The 21,704-nt window shown below is 41.3% G+C and overlaps 1 protein-coding gene across 1 annotated transcript in view; it reads left to right on the top strand.

Annotated features, from left to right (window-relative positions):
* YTHDC2 (YTH domain containing 2) overlaps positions 1-21,704 on the top strand; it is a 1,963,388-nt gene that overhangs the window by 1,851,540 nt on the left and 90,144 nt on the right. The window contains exon 32 of the mRNA XM_044059160.1: positions 21,657-21,698. Within this exon, the coding sequence (XP_043915095.1) occupies positions 21,657-21,698 (42 nt within the window). The remainder of the gene's footprint in view (positions 1-21,656; positions 21,699-21,704) is intronic.

The following is a 21,704-nucleotide window of genomic DNA, read 5'->3' as shown; positions in this document are numbered from 1 at the left end:
AGCTCCTAGAGTCCCCGGTCGGTGCCGAGAATGTCCGAGCAGATGGAGCCGACAACACTGGAGCAGGTGCCAGCTCCTATGGATCCACAATCATCAGGTCGGCTTCCTCCGGCTCCGAAGGTCCCGTATGGCTCGGAGGAGAAGCAGACAATTCAGGAGTAATGGTCTTCGACTCCGACAGTTGGGTCTGAGCCGACAGCAATTTAGCTAGGCCTGGTACCTTTAAGAGTTTCTGAACCAGCCAGTCCATATCCAGATCAGACAGGCTGACAAAAGACCTGGAAGAGTGAACAGATGGAGCCGATTGGAGCAGTATAGATGGAGTTTTTTTGGGAACTGCTTCCAGAGCAGTGTCCCGGTTCCGAAAAGAGCAGACTGTTACGAAGTCAGTGGAGCCGAAGTCACACTACTTTCTGACTTTTTTCCTTTCTTAGTCCTGGATTCAGAGGAAGATTTGAATGATTTGCTGGCCCTATCCTGGTCAGACAATGCCTCTGAAAAAGGGCATTTGATAATACCCCTATCAGTTAACTTCCTCTTCCTTTCTGCGAGCACTCTAGTGGAAAAGGAGTGGCAGATACTGCATGACTCTTTCAGGTGCACCTCACCCAAACAGTAAACACACTGCACATGGGCATCCGTAACAGACATATTCTGTCCGCAGTCTGGGCATTTTTTAAACCCAGACTTCGGATGTTTTTCCTTCTCTTCAGACATAGTACTATTCACAAAATCCCAGTGTAAAAGAAACACACTATTTAACTAGGAGATAGTTAAAGTTAAAGAAGAAATTTAACTAAGTACACACCGTACACACAGCCTAAAAAGGCAACTAGTAACCAACTATTTAACTATATAATGATAAATAGGATTAAGGCAATCCAATATCAAAAATCCCAAAAGGGTAACTGTAACTAACAACTGTAAGAAAGGGCCCAAGGCCAAAAGGTTGAAGACAATCAAAGATTTTACTGGGGAAAGGGGAGAAAACAGAAAACAACTGCTAACCAGATAAGAGATATAAAATTGAAATATAAAACTTGCTGAAAGTTGAAAACTCCCAATAATATTCTCGAACAACGCTGGAAAGCAAGAGATCCGTGCCGCAGCAAACTAGTTCTGAGTTAATTCCAGCAGTGCATTGTGGTATAAGGGGTTGGGTCTCGAGCTACTGGAGAACATTGAGCTTGCTAGTCGGCCGTGTCGGAACTGAGTATTGACTCTGAACCCATCAGTGAAGAATGAACGGAGAGACTGAACAACTTCACATGTATTGATTCTTGCTCTCCAGTATCTCCATCACATTTGGTCCCCCAGGAAATCTCCAGGTTTTGACAGACAGTACCATTGTGATGAAGTATGCCAGCAAACAGAGATGCACAAAATCCTAAAACCTGTGTAGATCAGCAGTGATGGCTTGGAAAATTGCTGTTTATCTTGGTGTTTTCTTGTAAGCAATTTACATTCTATCAGAACACAACAACTTGGCAGATAACCTAAGCAAATAGAGAGCATACCAGTATGAATAAATATGAAAAGAGAAGTTTTCCTTTAGGTGGTCCTTCAGTGGGTTATCCCTGAGATAGATTTTTTGTCTCCAGTCTGAGCAGTCAGCTCGTAATGTTTTGTTCCGGAATTCCTTGCAAGTAAGCTTGAGGAATGGATACTTTCTCTTACAAGTGGAAAAAATATATGTGTGTGTGTGTGTGTGTGTGTGTGTGTGTGTGTGTGTGTGTGTGTGTGTGTGTATATATATATATATATATATATATGTGTGTGTGTGTGTGTATATATATATATATATATATATAGAGAGAGAGATATAGATATGTATATATATATATATATATGTGTGTGTGTGTATATATATATATATATATATATATATATATATATATATATATATATATATATATATATATATATATATAGTGGATATAAAAAGTTTACATATCCTTGTGTAAATGCCAAGTTTTTGTGATATAACAAAATGAGACCACAATAAATCATTTCAAAACTTTTCCCACCTTTAATGTGACCTATAACCTATACAATTCAATTGAAAAACAAACACACCATAAACGAAAATAAATCACAACTGGTACCCTCTCAAATAATTACATTCCTGGGTGCAAGCTTGAATACAACTGCCCAGATGGCTTACCTCATGCAAGACAAACAAAGGCAATTGGCAACATACTTCAAACAAATGGCAACAAAAATCTGCAAGACAAATTCTGCAGGCTTTGGGGTTCATTGCATCCTGCATTCTACTAATTCCATATGCGAGACTGCATATGAGGAAACTTCATTGGTACCTAAAAAGTTTATGGAGTCAACATTGTCACAGCCTGGAAACGATGATTCCTCTCATTCCTTGCCTACAACAGGAGTTTCTTTGGTGGGTAGAGACATGTCACCAAAACAAGGGACTGTCATTCACTCTACCCCCCCCCCCCGCCACCCAAACCCTAACTACAGACACATCAGACTATGCTTTGGGGGCCCACCTGGCAGGGAGATGCATTCAGGGCAAATGGAGCCCAAACCAAATGCATCTGCATATCAACCAGAAAGAAATGCTAGCTGTTCAGAATGCTCAGACAGCCTTCAAGGACTTCATCCAACTACTGATAAAGACGGACAACACCACAGTTATGTGGTACATAAACAAGCAGGGTAGTACACATTCCTATCCCCTTTGGAGACTAGCCATGGCCTTGTGGAACACAGCCTTGACTTACCAAATGCATCTTCAAGCTCAGTTCCTGCCAGGAAAGCAAAATACTCTGGCAGACGACCTAAGCAGAAATCTTATGGACCCGCACGAATGGAAACTGGATCCACAAATCTTCAGCATGTTAACACAGAAATGGGGGAGCCCAGACATAGATTTATTTGCCTCTCCCCAAAACTATCAATTGGACAAATTCTGCACAAGAACTCATCACAAAAAGGCATGGAAAGTGGATGCTCTGTCCTTTAGCTGGAAAAACCTATCCGTCTATGCCTTTCCTCCTCTGCCTCTTCTCTCCAAGGTCTTACTAAAAGTCAGACCGGAAAAACAAAAAATTATCCTAATTGCTCCGGACTGGCCCCACCAGCACTGGTACTCGCTTCTAAGGAATATGTCACACCGTCCTCCGTGTTACTTGCCTCAAACACCTCATCTACTGTCTCAGCAGAACTGTCAAATTCTGCACACTCATCTCCAAACTCTGAATCTTGCAGCATGGCTAATCAACTAATTATTCAAACCACATCTCTCAGTAAACCTGTGATGGATGTCATTTTGGAAGCCAGAAGGCCTAGTACTAGAAAATCTTATGCTGACAAATGGAAGTGATTCTTTGCTTGGAACCAAGCACAAGGAATAGACACAGAAAAGCCCAATATTCCTCAGATTTTACAATACTTAACTGAGATGCTTGACAAGGGCCTATCTTTTTCTTCATTAAAAATCCATGCCTCTGCCATCTTGGCTCATTACAACACAGAGCCTCCCCTCTTTTTTCATCCACTGCTTAAACAGTATCTCAGAGGGGCCAAAAATTTAAGGCCTTCCAGGAGAACACCAACTCTTGCATGGGACCTCAATTTTGTGCTGGAAAGCTCACCCTGCCTTCTTTTAAACCAGCAGCTACTGCGGATATAAAATTTCCATCTTGGAAGACAGCTTTTCTTTTGGCAGTCACTTCAGCAAGAAGGGTTTCAGAACTGCAGGCTCTCATGGCAGTGGAGCCTTTCATTATATTTTACCCGGACAGGGTGGCCCTCAGGACCAATCCTTCTTTTATGCCTAAGGTGGTATCCAGTGTGGCTCTTAACCAGACCATTCACCTGCCAACATTTTTCCCAAATCCGCAGAACAAGGGGGAGTGGATTCTGCATTCCTTGGATGTACACGGACAACTAAGATTCTACTTAAACAGGACAAAATCTCTAAGAAAGTCTGAGCAACTACTGGTAGCATTTGCTGCAGGATCAGAGGGGAAGGCTATATCAAAGCAGACTATTTCTAAATAGATAAGCCACTGCATTCGTTACTGCTATTTGCACCATGGTAAACCTGTGCCCAAGGGGATCAGATCCCATTCCACCAAGGCTGGCTCTATTTCAGCAGCTTTTCTCAGAGGGGTCCCAACCAAAGACATTCTAGAAGCTGCTACTTGGAGCTCTGTTCATATGTTCTCAAAGCATTATCATTTACCTCTCTCCTCTAAATCCAGGGCAGGCTTTGTCACTGCAGTCCTGCAGGGCCTTATAGCTGCTCCTAATGCTGTTTAGCTCCATCCTCCCATCCATAGCTTTGGGATTCTACCCAAATGTAATGATTGCAGCAGTGAAACACAAAGAACATAGTACAGTTGTGTACACTTACCATAAATGTAGATGTTCGAGTGTATTCACTGTTGCAGTCCGGGTTACCCACCCACCATCCCCCTTTCTATACCTTTTCTTTCCTTCACTATACTCAAAAGCCTTTGTGGTGTATTTGCTTTTAGTTGAAGGTAAATTTTATGTTTCTAAGGTGCATTTATATATTTACAGTTTATATATATATATATTTTTGCTCCCCATTTGGGGGGGCACCTGACATCTGGGGCAAGAAAATCTGATTAAAATTATGTTGGCTGCATGTTTTATACCCCTGATGACTTGACGTCATGGAAGAGGAGACAGCACCCGACGCAGGACCCAAGACTTTGTTATTCAGGCCGACTGAGGGCAACCTGCCGGCAGATTACCCAGATGTAATGACTGCAACAGTGAATACACTCTAACATCTACATTTATGGTAAGTGTACACAACTGTACTTTTTCTGCACAGCTACATTAGTTTCTGCAGTGTCTGTTCTTCAACTTAGCATGCCAAGACTTCCCATATTTAAGTTTGATAGCAGAGTCATACATTTTACTATTACTATCCCAAGCATTTCTTTTGAGAATGCAGTCCACTCTACCATCTTATTTTTCTTCCTTACCTTCTGCAGATATAATGCTGTAAAATCTTAAATTGTATTGCCTTGATTTGATGATACAGAGTAACTCAAGGAAATGACCAGCTTTAGTCAGCACCATGCGTGACTCAGGTGCAGATCTGATTCTTTTTGTATTGCAGGTTGCTTGCTAGTTAAGGAAGGAATGTCTGGTAGTTAGGGGTGAAGTGTACTACACTTCTAATTCCATAGTACAGCTTTTGGGTAAGAAGTGGAGTAATATAATTAGTAATAGTCAGAACAGTATGAGCTGCATTGCTTAAGTAAACTCTTATAGCATAGAATTAATGTAAAACTGGGTGAATAATGGGGAAATGATATATTGAGAGTAATGATTACTGAGAAGACCAAGTAGAAGAGAGTGGTGTTGAGTAGCTTTATAACACTGATCACCTCTGGAAGAGAAGGAAGCTTTCTCATTGGCAGTGAATGTTAAATCCAAGGTCAGGGAGCCAAGCCATAGACCCTACAGATCTTACATTTATATTGTTTAACACATGCATACTTATGTATGTAAAACAAGCTTGCACATGCACATTTGTGATAGCGATACGCACACGTACACACGCACACACACACACACACACACACACACACACTTGGCATTAGAGATTAAAAAATTCATTTTTTAAACTTGCTCATATTGTTTTTATTTATTTTCTTTATCTGAGAACCCTTTTGGATCACAAGTAATAAGGAAATTACTTAGTTTTATTATTTTCTTAGTAGCATTTATTATAATCAAAATAACTTTATCTGCATTTGGTTATCCAGTTAAGTACTGTATAGCAGTCTCAGACATAAAATGGGATCTTTAAAAGTCAGACCGAAAACAAAAAGTATCCTAATTGCTCCGGACTGGCCCCACCAGCACTGGTACTCGCTTCTAAGGAATATGTCACACCGTCCTCCGTGGTACTTGCCTCAAACACCTCATCTACTGTCTCAGCAGAACTGTCAAATTCTGCACACTCATCTCCAAACTCTGAATCTTGCAGCATGGCTAATCAACTAATTATTCAAACCACATCTCTCAGTAAACCTGTGATGGATGTCATTTTGGAAGCCAGAAGGCCTAGTACTAGAAAATCTTATGCTGACAAATGGAAGAGATTCTGTGCTTGGAACCAAGCACAAGGAATAGACACAGAAAAGCCCAATATTCCTCAGATTTTACAATACAATACTTAACTGAGATGCTTAACAAGGGCCTATCTTTTTCTTCATTAAAAATCCATGCCTCTGCCATCTTGGCTCATTACAACACAGAGCCTCCCCTCTTTTCTCAGCCACTGCTTAAACAGTATCTCAGAGGGGCCAAAAATTTAAGGCCTTCCAGGAGAACACCAACTCTTGCATGGGACCTCAATTTTGTGCTGGAAAAGCTCACCCTGCCTTCTTTTAAACCAGCAGCTACTGCGGATATAAAATTTCCATCTTGGAAGACAGCTTTTCTTTTGGCAGTCACTTCAGCAAGAAGGGTTTCAGAACTGCAGGCTCTCATGGCAGTGGAGCCTTTCATTATATTTTACCCGGACAGGGTGGCCCTCAGGACCAATCCTTCTTTTATGCCTAAGGTGGTATCCAGTGTGGCTCTTAACCAGACCATTCACCTGCCAACATTTTTCCCAAATCCGCAGAACAAGGGGGAGTGGATTCTGCATTCCTTGGATGTACACGGACAACTAAGATTCTACTTAAACAAGACAAAATCTCTACGAAAGTCTGAGCAACTACTGGTAGCATTCGCTGCAGGATCAGAGGGGAAGGCTATATCAAAGTAGACTATTTCTAAATAGATAAGCCACTGCATTTGTTTCTGCTATTTGCACCATGGTAAACCTGTGCCCAAGGGGATCAGATCCCATTCCACCAAGGCTGGCTCTACTTCAGCAGCTTTTCTCAGAGGGGTCCCAACCAAAGACATTCTAGAAGCTGCTACTTGGAGCTCTGTTCATATGTTCTCAAAGCATTATCATTTACCTCTCTCCTCTAAATCCAGGGCAGGCTTTGCCACTGCAGTCCTGCAGGGCCTTATAGCTGCTCCTAATGCTGTTTAGCTCCATCCTCCCATCCATAGCTTTGGAGTTCTACCCAAATGTAATGATTGCAGCAGTGAAACACGAAGAACATAGTACAGTTGTGTACACTTAACATAAATGTAGATGTTCGAGTGTATTCACTGTTGCAGTCCGGGTTACCCACCCGTCATCCCCCATTCTATACCTTTTCTTTCCTTCACTATGCTCAAACGCCTTTGTGGTGTATTTGCTTTTAGTTGAAGGTAAATTTTATGTTTCTAAGGTGCATTTATATATTTACAGTTTATATATATATTTTTGCTTCCCATTTGGGGGGCACCTGACATCTGAGGCAAGAAAAACTGATTAAAATGACGTTGGCTGCATGTTTTATACCCCTGATGACTTGACGTCATGGAAGAGGAGACAGCACCCGACGCAGGACCCAAGACACTGTTATTCAGGCCGACTGAGGGCAACCTGCCGGCAGATTACCCAGATGTAATGACTGCAACAGTGAATACACACTAACATCTACATTTATGGTAAGTGTACACAACTGTACTTTTTCTACACAGCTACATTAGTTTCTGCAGTGTCTGTTTTTCAACTTAGCATGCCAAGACTTCCCATATTTAAGTTTGATAGCAGAGTCATACATTTTACTATTACTATCCCAAGCATTTCTTTTGAGAATGCAGTCCACTCTGCCATCTTATTTTTCTTCCTTACCTTCTGCAGGTATAATGCTGTAAAATCTTAAATTGTATTGCCTTGATTTGACATCCATTCCAGTTGGACACTGCTCTTTCTTTTAATTTGCTTTACAGTCTTCACAGCCTTGAGTAAAATTTCACACATTTGCCACTTAACAGGTTTCATGGACATACTTGTTTATCATGCAGAAAAACTCCTCTACATCCAGTTTCACCATGGGCATTCTTTTCATGTGTGCTTTATACCATTCAGTCAGGTTTTACAACTTTATATAGATATCCTTTAGACTGTTTGTGACCTCCACATTCATTCTCAACTTTTTTTAATTTTTACTTTTCAAGTTGACACATCATGACCACCCTCAGTTATTCTGAACTACCACCTTCATAGTTCTCAAATACTACCACAAACTCCATTTTGTGCATGTTCTGCCAATATGATTTGACATTTTCACACTACTGTAAAACAAAGCTGAAATAACTTTTATCACAATATTTAATGGTTTTAAAATTGATGATACAGAGTAACTCAAGGAAATGGCCAGCTTTAGTCAGCACCATGCATGACTCAGGTGCAGATCTGATTCTTTTTGTATTGCAGGTTGCTTGCTAGTTAAGGAAGGAATGACTGGTAGTTAGGGGTGAGGTGTACTAGACTTCTAATTCCATAGTACAGCTTTTGGGTAAGAAGTGGAGTAATAGAATTAGTAATAGTCAGAACAGTATGGGCTGCATTGCTTAAGTAAACTCTTATAGCATAGAATTAATGTAAAACTGGATGAATAATGGGGAAATTATATATTGAGAGTAATGATTACTGAGAAGACCAAGTAGAAGAGAGTGGTGTTGAGTAGCTTTATAACACTGATCACCTCTGGAAGAGAAGGAAGCTTTCTCATTGGCAGTGAATGTTAAATCCAAGGTCAGAGAGCCAAGCCATAGACCCTGCAGATCTTACATTTATATTGTTTAACACATGCATACTTATGTATGTAAAACAAGCTCGCACATGCACATTTGTGATAGCGATACGCACACACACACACACACACACACACACACACAAACACACTTGGCATTAGAGATTAAAAAATTCATTTTTTAAACTTGCTCATATTGTTTTTATTTATTTTCTTTATCTGAGAACCCTTTTGGATCACAAGTAATAAGGAAATTACTTAGTTTTATTATTTTCTTAGTAGCATTTATTATAATCAAAATTATCTGCATTTGGTTATCCAGTTAAGTACTGTATAGCAGTCTCAGACATAAAATGGAATCTTTAGATGTGCATAATTGTGTTACTAAGAAATACTAACATTTTTGTTGTTTTCCGAGTTGAACTTTCACTAAGGCTCGCTTGTGCAATATGCTCATGACTCCAATGTTATATGCTGTGCTGATAACTTGATACAACTTCAACAAGTCACTCGGTCTGCATTTTTTGCCATAGAGACATGGCTCTTCAATAACCAACTTTCTCTAAACCCAAATAAAACCAAGCTTATAATATTCACTCCAAAGAAAAATACCTCCTTCAACAAATCACAGATATACTCTCCCTGAGCAACACGAAAATTTATATAGTTTCCCCCAAGAAAATGCTGGGAGTTATAATTGATGAAAACGTAAAATTCCATCTACACATACAAAAATGTATCAGTAACGCACAGATGCAAAATTAGGCCTCTTTTCCTTTTAAACGTTTCCCATCTCTCCCTACAAAGCAAATGCTTCCACCTATCCTCTTCCTTCACTTGTCTACAGTGCCCATTGCTAACTAACCTCTGACTCTCACTCAGAACTAAGTTAGAAGTATGCTATTATGCTATAACAAAATAGCCAAATTTGTAACCAACACCCACCTTTCCACCCACTAATGCACACCCCTAAAAGCACTAAATTGGCTAGAATTCCCCCACTACCTCACCTATCTCCAACTACCACACCAAAGTACTTACTAAACCCTCGGGATTCCCCTGACATAAATTCCTTATACTCCATCTGTAATCCCACTAGGTCCCTAAGATCACAAAACCAACACCTCCTGCAAATTCACAAACCCAGTCTATGTGCCAGTCACCTGCTATACTCCTGGGCAGTAGCTAAAATCTGGAACAGCCTTCTTCTATCCATTTGTACCACCCAAAGCTTTGTTTCCTTCAAGAGAACTGTTTGTCACTTCTGCTCTTCCTGGATCTGCAACTGTACTAAGCCTCCTCCATCCATAAGATAGTTTCTTACTATTCGACCACATTTCTTCTGTATTTCACTAACATTCTACTCTATGTTTACATCTACTATACCACCCTAATTATACTCTGCCTCTCCTTTTTTCCCCTTCACTCTCAACGTTCTCACCAGCCCTACTTCTCTGTTATTCTTACCCCAATCCTTTCAAGCTAAATCTACAGCTATTTTCTTTACTTTCCCCTTGGCTCTTCTCTTATCTTCCCAACTGTCCCTCTAACGCCCTATAACTACCTTTCCTGAATGTTACTAGTTTTAAAGTAGTTGCTACTAGTCTCTTAATATTACTGAAACCATGAACTATTGCTAAGCACTGATATAAAGTCTACATGTTCTGCTATGTTAACTGTACCTAAACTACTTTGTATTTAAGCTGATGTTGGTGTTTGTGTTACTTTGTGTTAAGTATATACTTTCATCTTTTGGTATATGCCATATGTATTTTTGTGGAGCCCCCCCTGAGCCTCCACTGGAAATGGGCTCAGCTTGGCCCAGTGGGCTATCCTGGTAAACAAATGCCAATGAATAAATAAATAATTTGGAAAAACATTTACCAGTTTTCTTTCTTTAGCTTTTGCATAACGTGAATATTGTGAATGTCTGGGGTAAGCTAGCTCTTATCAGTTTAGTAGTGTAATTTTTGCAGGTGTTGTAATGTGTCATCATGTTTTCTAGCTGTTAATTTGCATTTTAATGGGCAGACATTGTTGTACTGTGTGGGGTTATAGTTTTAAGGTTCTTTGTTGGTGGCCAGAAAACAAGGAATTTATTCCATTAGTTGTTCTCCTGTTTCCTCCTCCCACAAAACACAAATACATGCGAGAGATGCAACTATACGGCCAAATTGGAGGCTGAGCTCTCTCAACATAGGACTGGCAAGACCAGTCAGGAGGAGAAGGTTACCACACACACTATAGACCCAGTCTCACATAGTACCATTACAACCTCAAATCATACACATAAACACACAAAGACATACTCGGAGGCTCTGATCAAAAATCTACCAAAACAGCAGAGGCCACCAAAGCAGACACCCAAACAACCACCACCTCAGAACACAACACCTCAACACATAGACCTCACAGTCAGAGTGTCAAACAGTCACAGCCCTTAAGGCCAAACACAATGCCAGACACACTAGTCATTGGTGACTCCATAGTCAGACACACTGATGTCCGCTCACCAGACTGAGTAAGGAGAAGGTCACAGTAAGCTGCCTGTCGGGCGCTAGAATCCGCCACATAGCATAGCACTCAGGTCTCTCAACAGCAGGTACAAATATGACTCAGTCATTGTCACGCTGGTGTAAACGACCTGAGACGCACTATCCTTGGACTACATGAAAAGAGACATTGAGGAGCTCTCTGATTATGTAGCCCAGGCAGGTATGACCCTGACCTTGAGCAGTATCCTACCTTCACCAAGAATGATGCCACAATACAGAGATAAGATGATCAGCTTTAACAATTGGCTTAAACACTGGTGTCATTCAAAGGGGATCCAGTATCTGTCTGCCTGGGATGACATGCTGGACAAGCCACGCTGCATAAGGGACGGCTTGCACCTGTCACCCTGGGATTCCGGATATTGGCAAAGGCTCTTGCCACCCCATAGTGCCTTTTTAGGCAAGGCTCAAATTCTAAACCTACCACCCTAGAACACAAAAAGGAAAAAACTAAGGGTAATGCTGCTCAATGCCAGAAGTCTAAATCTCAAAATGCACGACTGAGGCCCTTCTCAGTATGGAGAACATCGATGTCTGTGCTGTGACAGAAACCTGGTTCAAGGCTCCTGAGAGCACCCCAGCGCTATCAGGTTTTACCTCATATCATGCGTTCCAGCCCCAAAATCCGGACAATACCAAGAAAGGAGGGGTATCCATATTCATCAAGGACACCCACACCTCAAGACTGGTGGCAACGCCGCGATGCATCGGAGACCATCCAGGTGCAATTAACCATAGGCAAGACTGCTCTGCAAATTGTAGCATGTTACAGGCCACCCTCACAAACTCAGGAAACTCACATGGCCTTCCTGAAAACACTAGAGGCTATAAATGTATCACCAAACACTATCATACTAGGTGACTTCAATTACCCTAATATAGACTGGGAACACTACTCAAGCCCAAACACCCTAGCCCAAAAGTTCCTGGAATTCATAAACTCAAATGCCATGGAACAACTAGTCACCATCCCCACAAGAGGAGATAACATACTTGATCTCATCATCACGAACATGGGAGCACAATGTTCAACACCGGAAGTATACCCCTCACTGGTGAGATCAGATCACAAACTAATCTCGCTGGAGGTCCTCATCCCACCCCCACCTGAAATAAAAGACCACAGTAAAGAACTTCTCAAAAGCCGACTTCACACTTCTAAAGACTAGTGTGGTCTCCTTTCAGGCCCCGAGCAGCGGAAAACAATACTCAAGCCGCTGAATCACTTACAAGCGCCTTCTACCAGCACCTGCAGGACTGCATGGATAAGGCAATCCCAAGCAAAACAAAGACTCTTTGTACCAAAGGCAGCGTCCAGTCTGGTGGACCCCAGCCATAAACAAACTCTACAACAAAGGAGGAAGCTACTACAAGATAGAGCAAAATCCTTAAAAGGTAAGACACCCTTGATCACTATAAGTAAAAACTAAGAGCTCTCATAAAATCATCCAAAGCAAATTTCGAGAGAAAAATAGCTAAAGACTCAAAGACAATCATAAGGCCTTCTTTAGCTATGTTAGAAACCTAGGAGGAAACTCCCAGATATGCTCAGAACTAGTTCAAAATGATGTGAAGATTACTGATCCTACAGACATTGCCAACATACTGGCTGACAGGTTCAGTGCAAACTTCTCCCCCTCGCAAAAGGAGAGCTATCTATACCAAATGAGTGCAGCCCCCCAAACATCTCCAGCGCCCAAGTGAGAACTGCTCTCTCCAAAGCAAAAAACACAGCATCCATGGGACCCGATGGTGTCCCCGGCTGTGTGCTCCACGAACTCAATGAGAATTAAACCCACAGCTAGGACAGCTGTTTAATCAAAGTCTTACCTCTGGATGCATTCCAGGGAGTGGCGCACTGCAACTGTGGTCCCACTTCACAAAGGCGGTGCCTCCACAGACCCTGGAAATTACCGGCCCATTAGCTTGACAAGCCTTATCTGCAAAGCCATGGAGAGGATCATAATGGACCTCATAAATAAAGACATAGGGAATTTGCAGACTTTGGATCCAACCCAGTTTGGCTTTGTCAAAGGCAGATCATGCCTTTTATACTTGGTTGACTTTTTGAAACAGTCACCAAAGCCATTGATGAGGAAAGGCAGTCCATACAGCCTACCTCGATCTGGCTAAGGCCTTGATACAATACCCCACTCGGGTATCATTGAAAAACTCATCAGCTTAAATGTTAACCCATACATCACAAGATGGGTTGCAAACTGGCTGAGTGACAGAACCCACAGGGTCAGAGTTGCTGGCGCCATGTCAGACTCAAAGCCTGTCACAAGTGGTGTCCCACAGGGCCTCAGTCCTGGGCCCACTCTTGTTTGGCATCTACTTTTCGAAGTACAAGCAAACACAGGAGGTTATGGCTGACAAAGTTTGCAGATGACTGCAAACTAGGCGCCATAGTAGAAAACACATCTGACACAGATATCCTTCAGAAGGGTCTCACACAAGCGGATAACTGGTGCCAGAGCCACGGCCTAAAGTTAAATGCCAAAAAATGCATAGTCATACCCTTGGGAAAAACAAGGTTACCCTAGCTACCAAATAGGTGGCAATCCACTGAGCACAGAAGAAGTTATCAGGGACCTGGGGACCCAGGTTGATAGTAGTCTGTCATTCGACACCCATGTAGCTAAAGTAGTTAGGAAGTCCTTCTACATTGCCCACCTTATCATGAAGGGATTCTCATCTAGATCAAGGGAGGTCATAGTCTCCCTTTACTCATCACTCATCAGACCAATGATTGAGTACAATGCCCCATTAGGAATGTATCTGACCCGACACTTGCAGCAGCTGGAGAGGCCACAAAGTTCCTCACCAAAGGATAAAGGGTCTCAAAAATCTGTCCTATGCTGCCCGACTGAAAGAACTCCAGCTCTATTCAGTGGCTTACAGCTGCTCAGAGGTGACCTTTGCCTAACATACAAGGCCATGTCAAACCCAGATTTGATGAATATGCTTCACCTCAAAAATCTAGATCCATCAGAGCCACAAGGCGGAGACTTAAACCTCGACACGGCTATTAATAGGACGTGCTGGAGAGATAGATTCATCACCCAAAGACTCCTATGCTGTGGAACAAAATCCCGGTACATGTGAGGCAGAGCACCGCTGGCCTTGTTCAAGAGAAATCTTGACCAATGGATGGGAGATCGTAGATATACCCCAGGAATTACCTCAGTGTCACTGCTCGACAGAGGCACAGCAAAATAATGGGTATAGTTCCCCATACTAAAGGGGTGGCGTAAGCCACAAAACAATGGGCTAGGCTTATAAATGCCCTCGGGCAGATAGCCTAGTATGAACCTATGAACCTATGAACCTATTAGCATGTGTAGATGGAATAAATTCAGATTGATTTTATATATATATATATATATATATATATATATATATATATATATATATATTTATTTATTTATTACTTTGAGAACCAGGGTACGTTGACTGAGCCAAATCAAGGTCCTTCTTTAGTGGCAGCCTGGAGTGAAAAGTTCCATCTATGAAAATTAGCATAATGCATAGCTGTAAAAAAGCATAGAATTTTAAACAGGAGAGAGAGAATATAGAATATGTAGTTACAGGTTTTATAATTACGTAGTTTAAAATGTATACAGTAATAACTGGCTTTCTGCAGAGTAATACATGTAGTAATAATGACATGTTCCTAGAAGAGTGGAGTTAAAATATTTCTGGAGATGAAAGAAGCCGTAATCTATCACTTAAATATCTATATATTATATATGGATATACACACACACACACACACACACTTGGAGAAGATCCTAGTATTGGTGAACAGAAGAAAGTAAGGATATGAATGTAAGGAATGAAAAATATTAAATGGACTTTGTAAGGGCTATTTACAGTGAAGAGAAAAGCTTGATAAGATAGAGAGAGAAAGGGTGATGTTTAAGTACAGGACAATATGTTCTAATACTTACACACTGTAAGGGCGCTGTATATTAAATTATGATGCTGGGACTTGGTACTACATTGGGTGTAGAAATTCTGGTGTTTCGTCTCAGTACTGTGTACAGCATGTAGTCCATTAGATCAGTATTTTTCCAGTTGTCGACTAAAAGATTTAATGTTTCTTTGGTTGTAATTTGTAATGGCATAGAGTTCAATTTTTTATTTATGTAGACTGAATATTGAGAGTCACCCAAGTGAGATTTGGCAATGGTCAGTAGGAATTTTGTTGAGATCACAGCAGTCATTGGGAAATTGTAAGTCTGAACAGGTCCCTGTATAGAAGGCTGTTTGCATGTCAGATGCGCGTTACTTTTGACTGTGTAAGAAATCAGATTATTTTTTACATCGGGCCATTTTGTTTTTTGTAAGGCTAAGCAGTGATATTTTATTTCTGAAAAATTAACTGCTAACTTTGTTACTTTATTATATGATCTAGCTTGTATATTTGGCTTTTTTGCAGTTAGAAGGGGTGAAGTGTAGAGGCAAAACCACAGCAAGCTTTATCAGCATCCAGTGCCAGTGCATCAAGTGCCCATCGTTTTATTACACTTATATCCACATCCCCAGAGCTCTTCCATTGTAGAGCAAAAACCTACTGTTCCTTCTACTGGTACAGCAGCTATGTGGCCAGATGCATGACACACATGGAATTGCATGTAAAAGGTAGCTTTTTGTGTTTTGAACCCAGTCTAGGGCCTCAATCAGTCTTGTAGCTTATTCACGGCTGTGGCAAGCTGTTATCTGCTGTCAAATTTGATCCTCATTCGGTTATTTACTTCTGCATAGTCTAATGCCTTAATCTGTGTGGATTGCATTAGTGGCAATATTGTTAGTTCTGTTCCAAGTTTTGTTTCTCAATACTTTTTATAGTTGTATATAACTGCTTAATTGCATTCAAGTAGTCTGTTGCGGGACTTCAGTAGTGGCAACACTGTGAATTCTACTCCAGGATTTGTGCTTCAGTACTTTCTATAGCTGTACATACCAGCTTAAAGTTGCATGCCAGTGCCTTTCTGTTTACCTTGCTACTGTTTTTTTTAACTGTTCTTTGAGTCTGCCCCAACCCTTGCTGAGCAAATTAAGCTGAACAGTTCTGAAATCCTAACCACAGGACTACAGCTCCAGTTTAAATTCCACCCCAACACTTCCACCTTTGTCTTGTGGTTTTGAGAGGCTGTCTCTCCACCCCTTATGGTAATCTGATTTCTAAAGTCCCCCCCCCTCTTTCATTGCTGTCATATGTTATGTTACCTGTTTAAGTACTTTCCCACAAACTGTTTTTCTTATATCCATAATATTAAATGCCCACCCAGCAAACAGGTATCGCACTTGAATAAACCTCCCTTACTATAAATTGTCTCCTCCTCATTTTCACAGAGCTGCCATCTGGTTGGTGTTCTCACCATGCTCTGAGGGTGTCCTGAATTGATCCTGCTCCATCCTTGACAGATAAGAGATTTATTTTATTGTTTTGCACTTCACTTAACTGTTTAAAATGATTCTGCTTTTTGTTGATTTTATATTTAAATCTTTCTGAAGTTCCATAATACTTGAAATTGCCATGTTAATGTAGTTTAAGTTGTTTTGTTGTAGCATTATGCTCACAAGCAATCTTTCTTGGTGTTTTTAAATCAAGAAGTTAGCAATGCCCTGTACAGACAAACGCCCAGAAAATAAATATTTTATGTATAAATCTGTCCTTAGAACAGAAACCGCTAACTTAATGTATCTAAATAAAGCACAAAGACAAGCTTAGAGCAGCTAGTTTCCACATTAAACAGCACTGCTATCAAATCTTAGCGCAGTCCAACCTACTCTAGTGCCAAACCCCAGAGACCAGACAGGGAGACCTCTATAACCTAGTCCACAACCTGCAGTAGCCCACCCAAATACATTTTCGGATAACATGGATATGCAATTTCCAAATGTTTCTATATCCAGCTTGGTAGATATGGGCATTCTGAGACAATGTAGCAATTGACTCCTGTTCAAACATCCATTTAATCTTTAAAGAAACAAACACAGTATGCTACAGATGCACATACACAATTTCACTGGAGGAAGAAATCTTGCATGTAAATAAAGGTTTCAAGAGCACACACTGACAGCTGAGGCATTAAAGAGTGATCTTCCCAAACCTCAAAAGACCTCCTAAGCCTATATTCAGCAATATGTAAAGCAGTCACCAAAAGCATCACCAAACACAACACGTACTCCTACACACAATGGAGCCCCAAGAGCAAATCAGTATGATTCTGTCATAGTTCATGTGGGCGTTAATGACCTGAGACATACTTCCCTAGACTGTATGAAGGGAGATATTGTTGATCTCTCTGAATGTGTGTCTCAAGTAGGTATGTGCCTTGCATTGAATAACATTCTACCTTCACCAGGGATGATAGCACAGTAAGAACAGATGATGACTGACTTCAATAATTGGCTTAGTTTCTAGTGTCTTTCATAGGTTCATAGGTTTATACTAGGCTGTCTGCCCTAAGGCATTTATAAGCCTAGCCCACATTTTTTGTATTACATACCCCTTATATGAAAAATACTGTGCCCATTAGTTTGTTGTGCCTCTGTCCAGCAGTGACACAGAGATGATTCCTGGGGTAAACCTACGATCTCCCATCCACAGGTCAAGATTTCTCTTGAACAGAGCCAGCGAGGTGCTCTGCCTCCCATGGACCGGGATTTTATTCCACAGCATAGGGAGTCTCTGAGTGATAAATCTATCCCTCCAGCACATCCTATTTATATCCGTGCTAAGGTTTAAGTCGCTTGCTCTAGTGGTTTTGGTGGATTTGGATTTTGAGGTGGAGCTGTGTCCATTAATTCCGGGTTGGACATGGCCTTGTATGTCAGGCACATGTCACCTCTGAGCAGATGGTATGCAACTGAATAGAGCTGGAGTTTCTTCAATCTGGCAGCATATGACAGATTTTGGAGTCCCTTTATCCTTTTGGTGAGGAACTTTTTGGGGTCTCTCCAATTGCTGCAGATGTCGGCAGAGATACATCGCGAATGCGGCATTGTACTTTCGATCATTGGTCTGATAAGTGAAGAGTACAGGGGAACAATGACCTCACTAGATCTGGATGTGAATCCCTTCATGATCAGGTGGGCAATGTAGAAGGTCTTTCTGACCACTTTAGCAACGTGAGTGTCAAAATAAAGGCCACTGTCTACCTGGGTCCCCAGGTCCCTGATAACCTCTTCTGTGCTTAGTGGATTGCCACCTATATGGTAGCTTGGGGTTACCTTGTTTTTCCTGAAGGGTATGACTATACATTTTTTGGCGTTTAACTTCAGGCCATGGCTCTGGCACCAGTGTGATTCAGTATTTGTCAGCATGCAAGGTCATGTTTAATGAGCCACATTGTTTTGCAAAGGATGGTCTGTACCTGTCTTCCCTAGGTTTTTAAATATTGGCTAAAACTTTATCCACCCCCTGGGAGACTATTTTTAGGCAATGCCAAACTGCCAAGCCTACTGACATAGCAAATAAAACCCAAGGAACCGTAAAGGTGTTGCTGCCCACTACTAGGAGCTTAAACAGTAAACTCCACACCTTACAAGCTGTTCTCACTCTGGAGAACATAGACATCTGTACCATTACTGAGACATGGTTTATATTTAGAGAAAGTACTTTGGCAGTGCCTTGCACACATTTAGACCATCAGCTGCACAGACTGGGACAAAATGTAGGAGTCTCAATCTATATTAGCAACAAGCATGACCCTAGGGTGGTTAAACAGGATTATTCCATGGAATTTATCCACGTGCATATCACCATAGTCAAACCCCATACCATATGCTAGCAAGCTATAGGTCACCCTCTGTGTCCCTAGCTTCCCATAGCTCGTACCTAGACCTACTGGAGATGCTCAGCATTAACACAAATACACTATTCTTGAGAAACTTTAACTACCCCTCTGTAGACTGGGAAATGCACACTACCTCATACTCACAGCCACAGCGATTCCTGGATACAAATACCCTCGACCAGATACTGTGCCCACCTACCAGAGGTTTAAACATACTGGACCTGATACTCACCAATATGGGCGAGCACTGCATCCCCCAGTATCATTTCCTCAAACCACAAAACTGTTTCCTTTGAAATAAAATCAACTTGGTAATCCCAGCATACTTTGTAACAAGAACTATTACAAAGCAAACTGCATCCTGTTTAAGCGATAGTTAGTCAAAATCAATTGCTTCTCCCAACCCAGAGTTCACAGCAACCTGTGTGGAACTGTTCACAGAGAACCCTGTACAACCATGTAAATGGCTGTATAGAGGATGCTGTACTTTACTAGAAGTAAGCCCAAAACAAGTTATAAAACTAAACCACATTAGTGGAATCCTAAGCTTAATAAGGTATATAACAAAAGTAAAAACCATCCTCGCTAAAATCAGAACAACAACTTCCATAAAGACAGGAGCCACAAGGCCTTCTATTGTTATATCTAAAACCTCAAGGGCAGCTCACATCAATGTGCTGAACTTGGGTTAATGGTGCAATCTTCACTTAGCAGAGCAACATAGTGAATTTGCTGGCTGACAAATTCAGCTCAGTCTTCACCTCCCCCTGCCCCCTAGAAAATGCCTACTAGCATAACCCTCCCTCAACTCTTAACAGAGAGCAGGTCCTGGCAGTGTTCGGTATGGCCAGAAACATAAACTCAGTGAGCCTCAGCAGTATCCTGAGATGCCTCCTAAATAGCTTGAAACCTACCTAACCTATCAGGACCACTTGAGCTGCTTTTCAACTAAGCCTAAAAACAGGCTTTGTACTACTAGAATGGAGGACTGCAGTGGTTATCCCACTTCACAAGGGTGGACCGTCAGCCAACCCCGGAAACTAGATGTATTAGGATGACTAGTCTCATATGTAGAGCCATGGAACGAATTATCATGAAAATGATCGACAGAGACTTAGGCAACCTTCATACTCTGGACCAAACCCATTTTGGCTTTGCCAAAGGAAAATCATGCCCACTGAATCTGGTGGACTTCTTTCAGAAGGTCACCAAGGCAATGGATGAGGGGAAAACTCTACATGCTGCCTAACTGGATCTGCCTAAAGTGTTCGATATAGTACCTTACTCGGGTATAGTTGGCAAATTCACCGAACTGGGCATGAACCCCCTGCATAACCCATCAGATTACCAGCTGGCTCACAGACAGGATGCAGGAAGTCAGGATAGATGATACCATCTCCACTAAGAGACTGGTCACTAGTGGAGTACCTCAGGGTTCCATGCCAGGACTGCTCCTATTTGACATCTACTTCTCGGAAGTAAAGACTAATGTCAAGGTCTTTGGCTGACTAAGCTCACACATGACTGCAAATTGGGAGCTATCATAGATTCCCCTATGACACAAACATCTTACAACAGGGTCTAGCACATACAAATGATTGGTTCCAAAATCACAGATTAAAGCTCACAGCCCAGAAATGCATTGTAGTGCCTTTTGGGAAAACTGCCACCCAGGCTGTGTTTTATCCATCGCTGACACCCCTAAGAGTTAACCCTGTAATCAGGGATTTAGGAACATACGTAGACAGTAATCTGTTTTTTGATCAACCTGTGGCCAAGGCACTAAGAAAATCATTCTATATTCCCCAACTCTTAAGCCAGGGCTTGGCATCCAGTTCCAAGGAAGTCAGTGTCACTTTATTTGTCTCTTGTCAGACCCATCACTGAGTATAATGCCCCTTTGGCATATGCCGGACCAGACATATGCAACAGTTAGAATGGCCACAAAGGTTCCTTACCAGGAGAATTCAGTGTATACACTTTATGGATTGCCTTAGAAGCCCCATCTCTGTATTCTGTCTCCTTCAAGTTACTTGAGAGTCAGCCTATGCCTGGCATACAAGGCATCCTCCGTTCTAACTCTGTTGGACCTTTTGCACATCTGCAAAATGAACAGCATTAGAACCACTAGATCCAAGGATTTAAATGTTGCTTGTGATATAAATTAGATATGTTGGTGAGACAGACATGTCTCAGAATATCCCCATCCTCTGGAATAGGTTCCCCATCCATGTGAAGCTGAGCACATCCCTAACTCTATGTGTAACCTTGACAAAGGCCATGGTGGTTATTAGCCTAGTATATACCTGTGAACTTTTGTGTATTTAAATTTATAAGTGCATACCTTATAAATGTATTATTTGCTTATTACTGTTCTACATTGTACCTTTTAAGTATTAGCAACCTTTAATGCATTGCCAGTGTTTTATATTCAGATGTTCTTAGATTATCAGCACTAAGTATGTAAAAGATATTTGTTGAGGGGCATAGGAACACTAGCTGTTATAATAATGGGGCATCTTTGATTTTTAGATGGAATGACATTTTTAGAGGCTTCCAGTTAAATTGAAAATTTGGTTGTATAAGACAGTTGATTGCTTATATGTACTTTTTAAAATCTTTTTGTTATGCAGGAGTTGGAACCACAAGTTGGGGAACATTTGCTGCAACTTTGGGAAATT

Source organism: Protopterus annectens, chromosome 17.part0 (genome assembly GCF_019279795.1).
Source record: "Protopterus annectens isolate FY-2018-M chromosome 17.part0, PAN1.0, whole genome shotgun sequence".
In the NCBI taxonomy this organism is placed as follows: domain Eukaryota; kingdom Metazoa; phylum Chordata; order Ceratodontiformes; family Protopteridae; genus Protopterus; species Protopterus annectens.
This window is presented reverse-complemented; position numbering and strand designations above follow the sequence as displayed.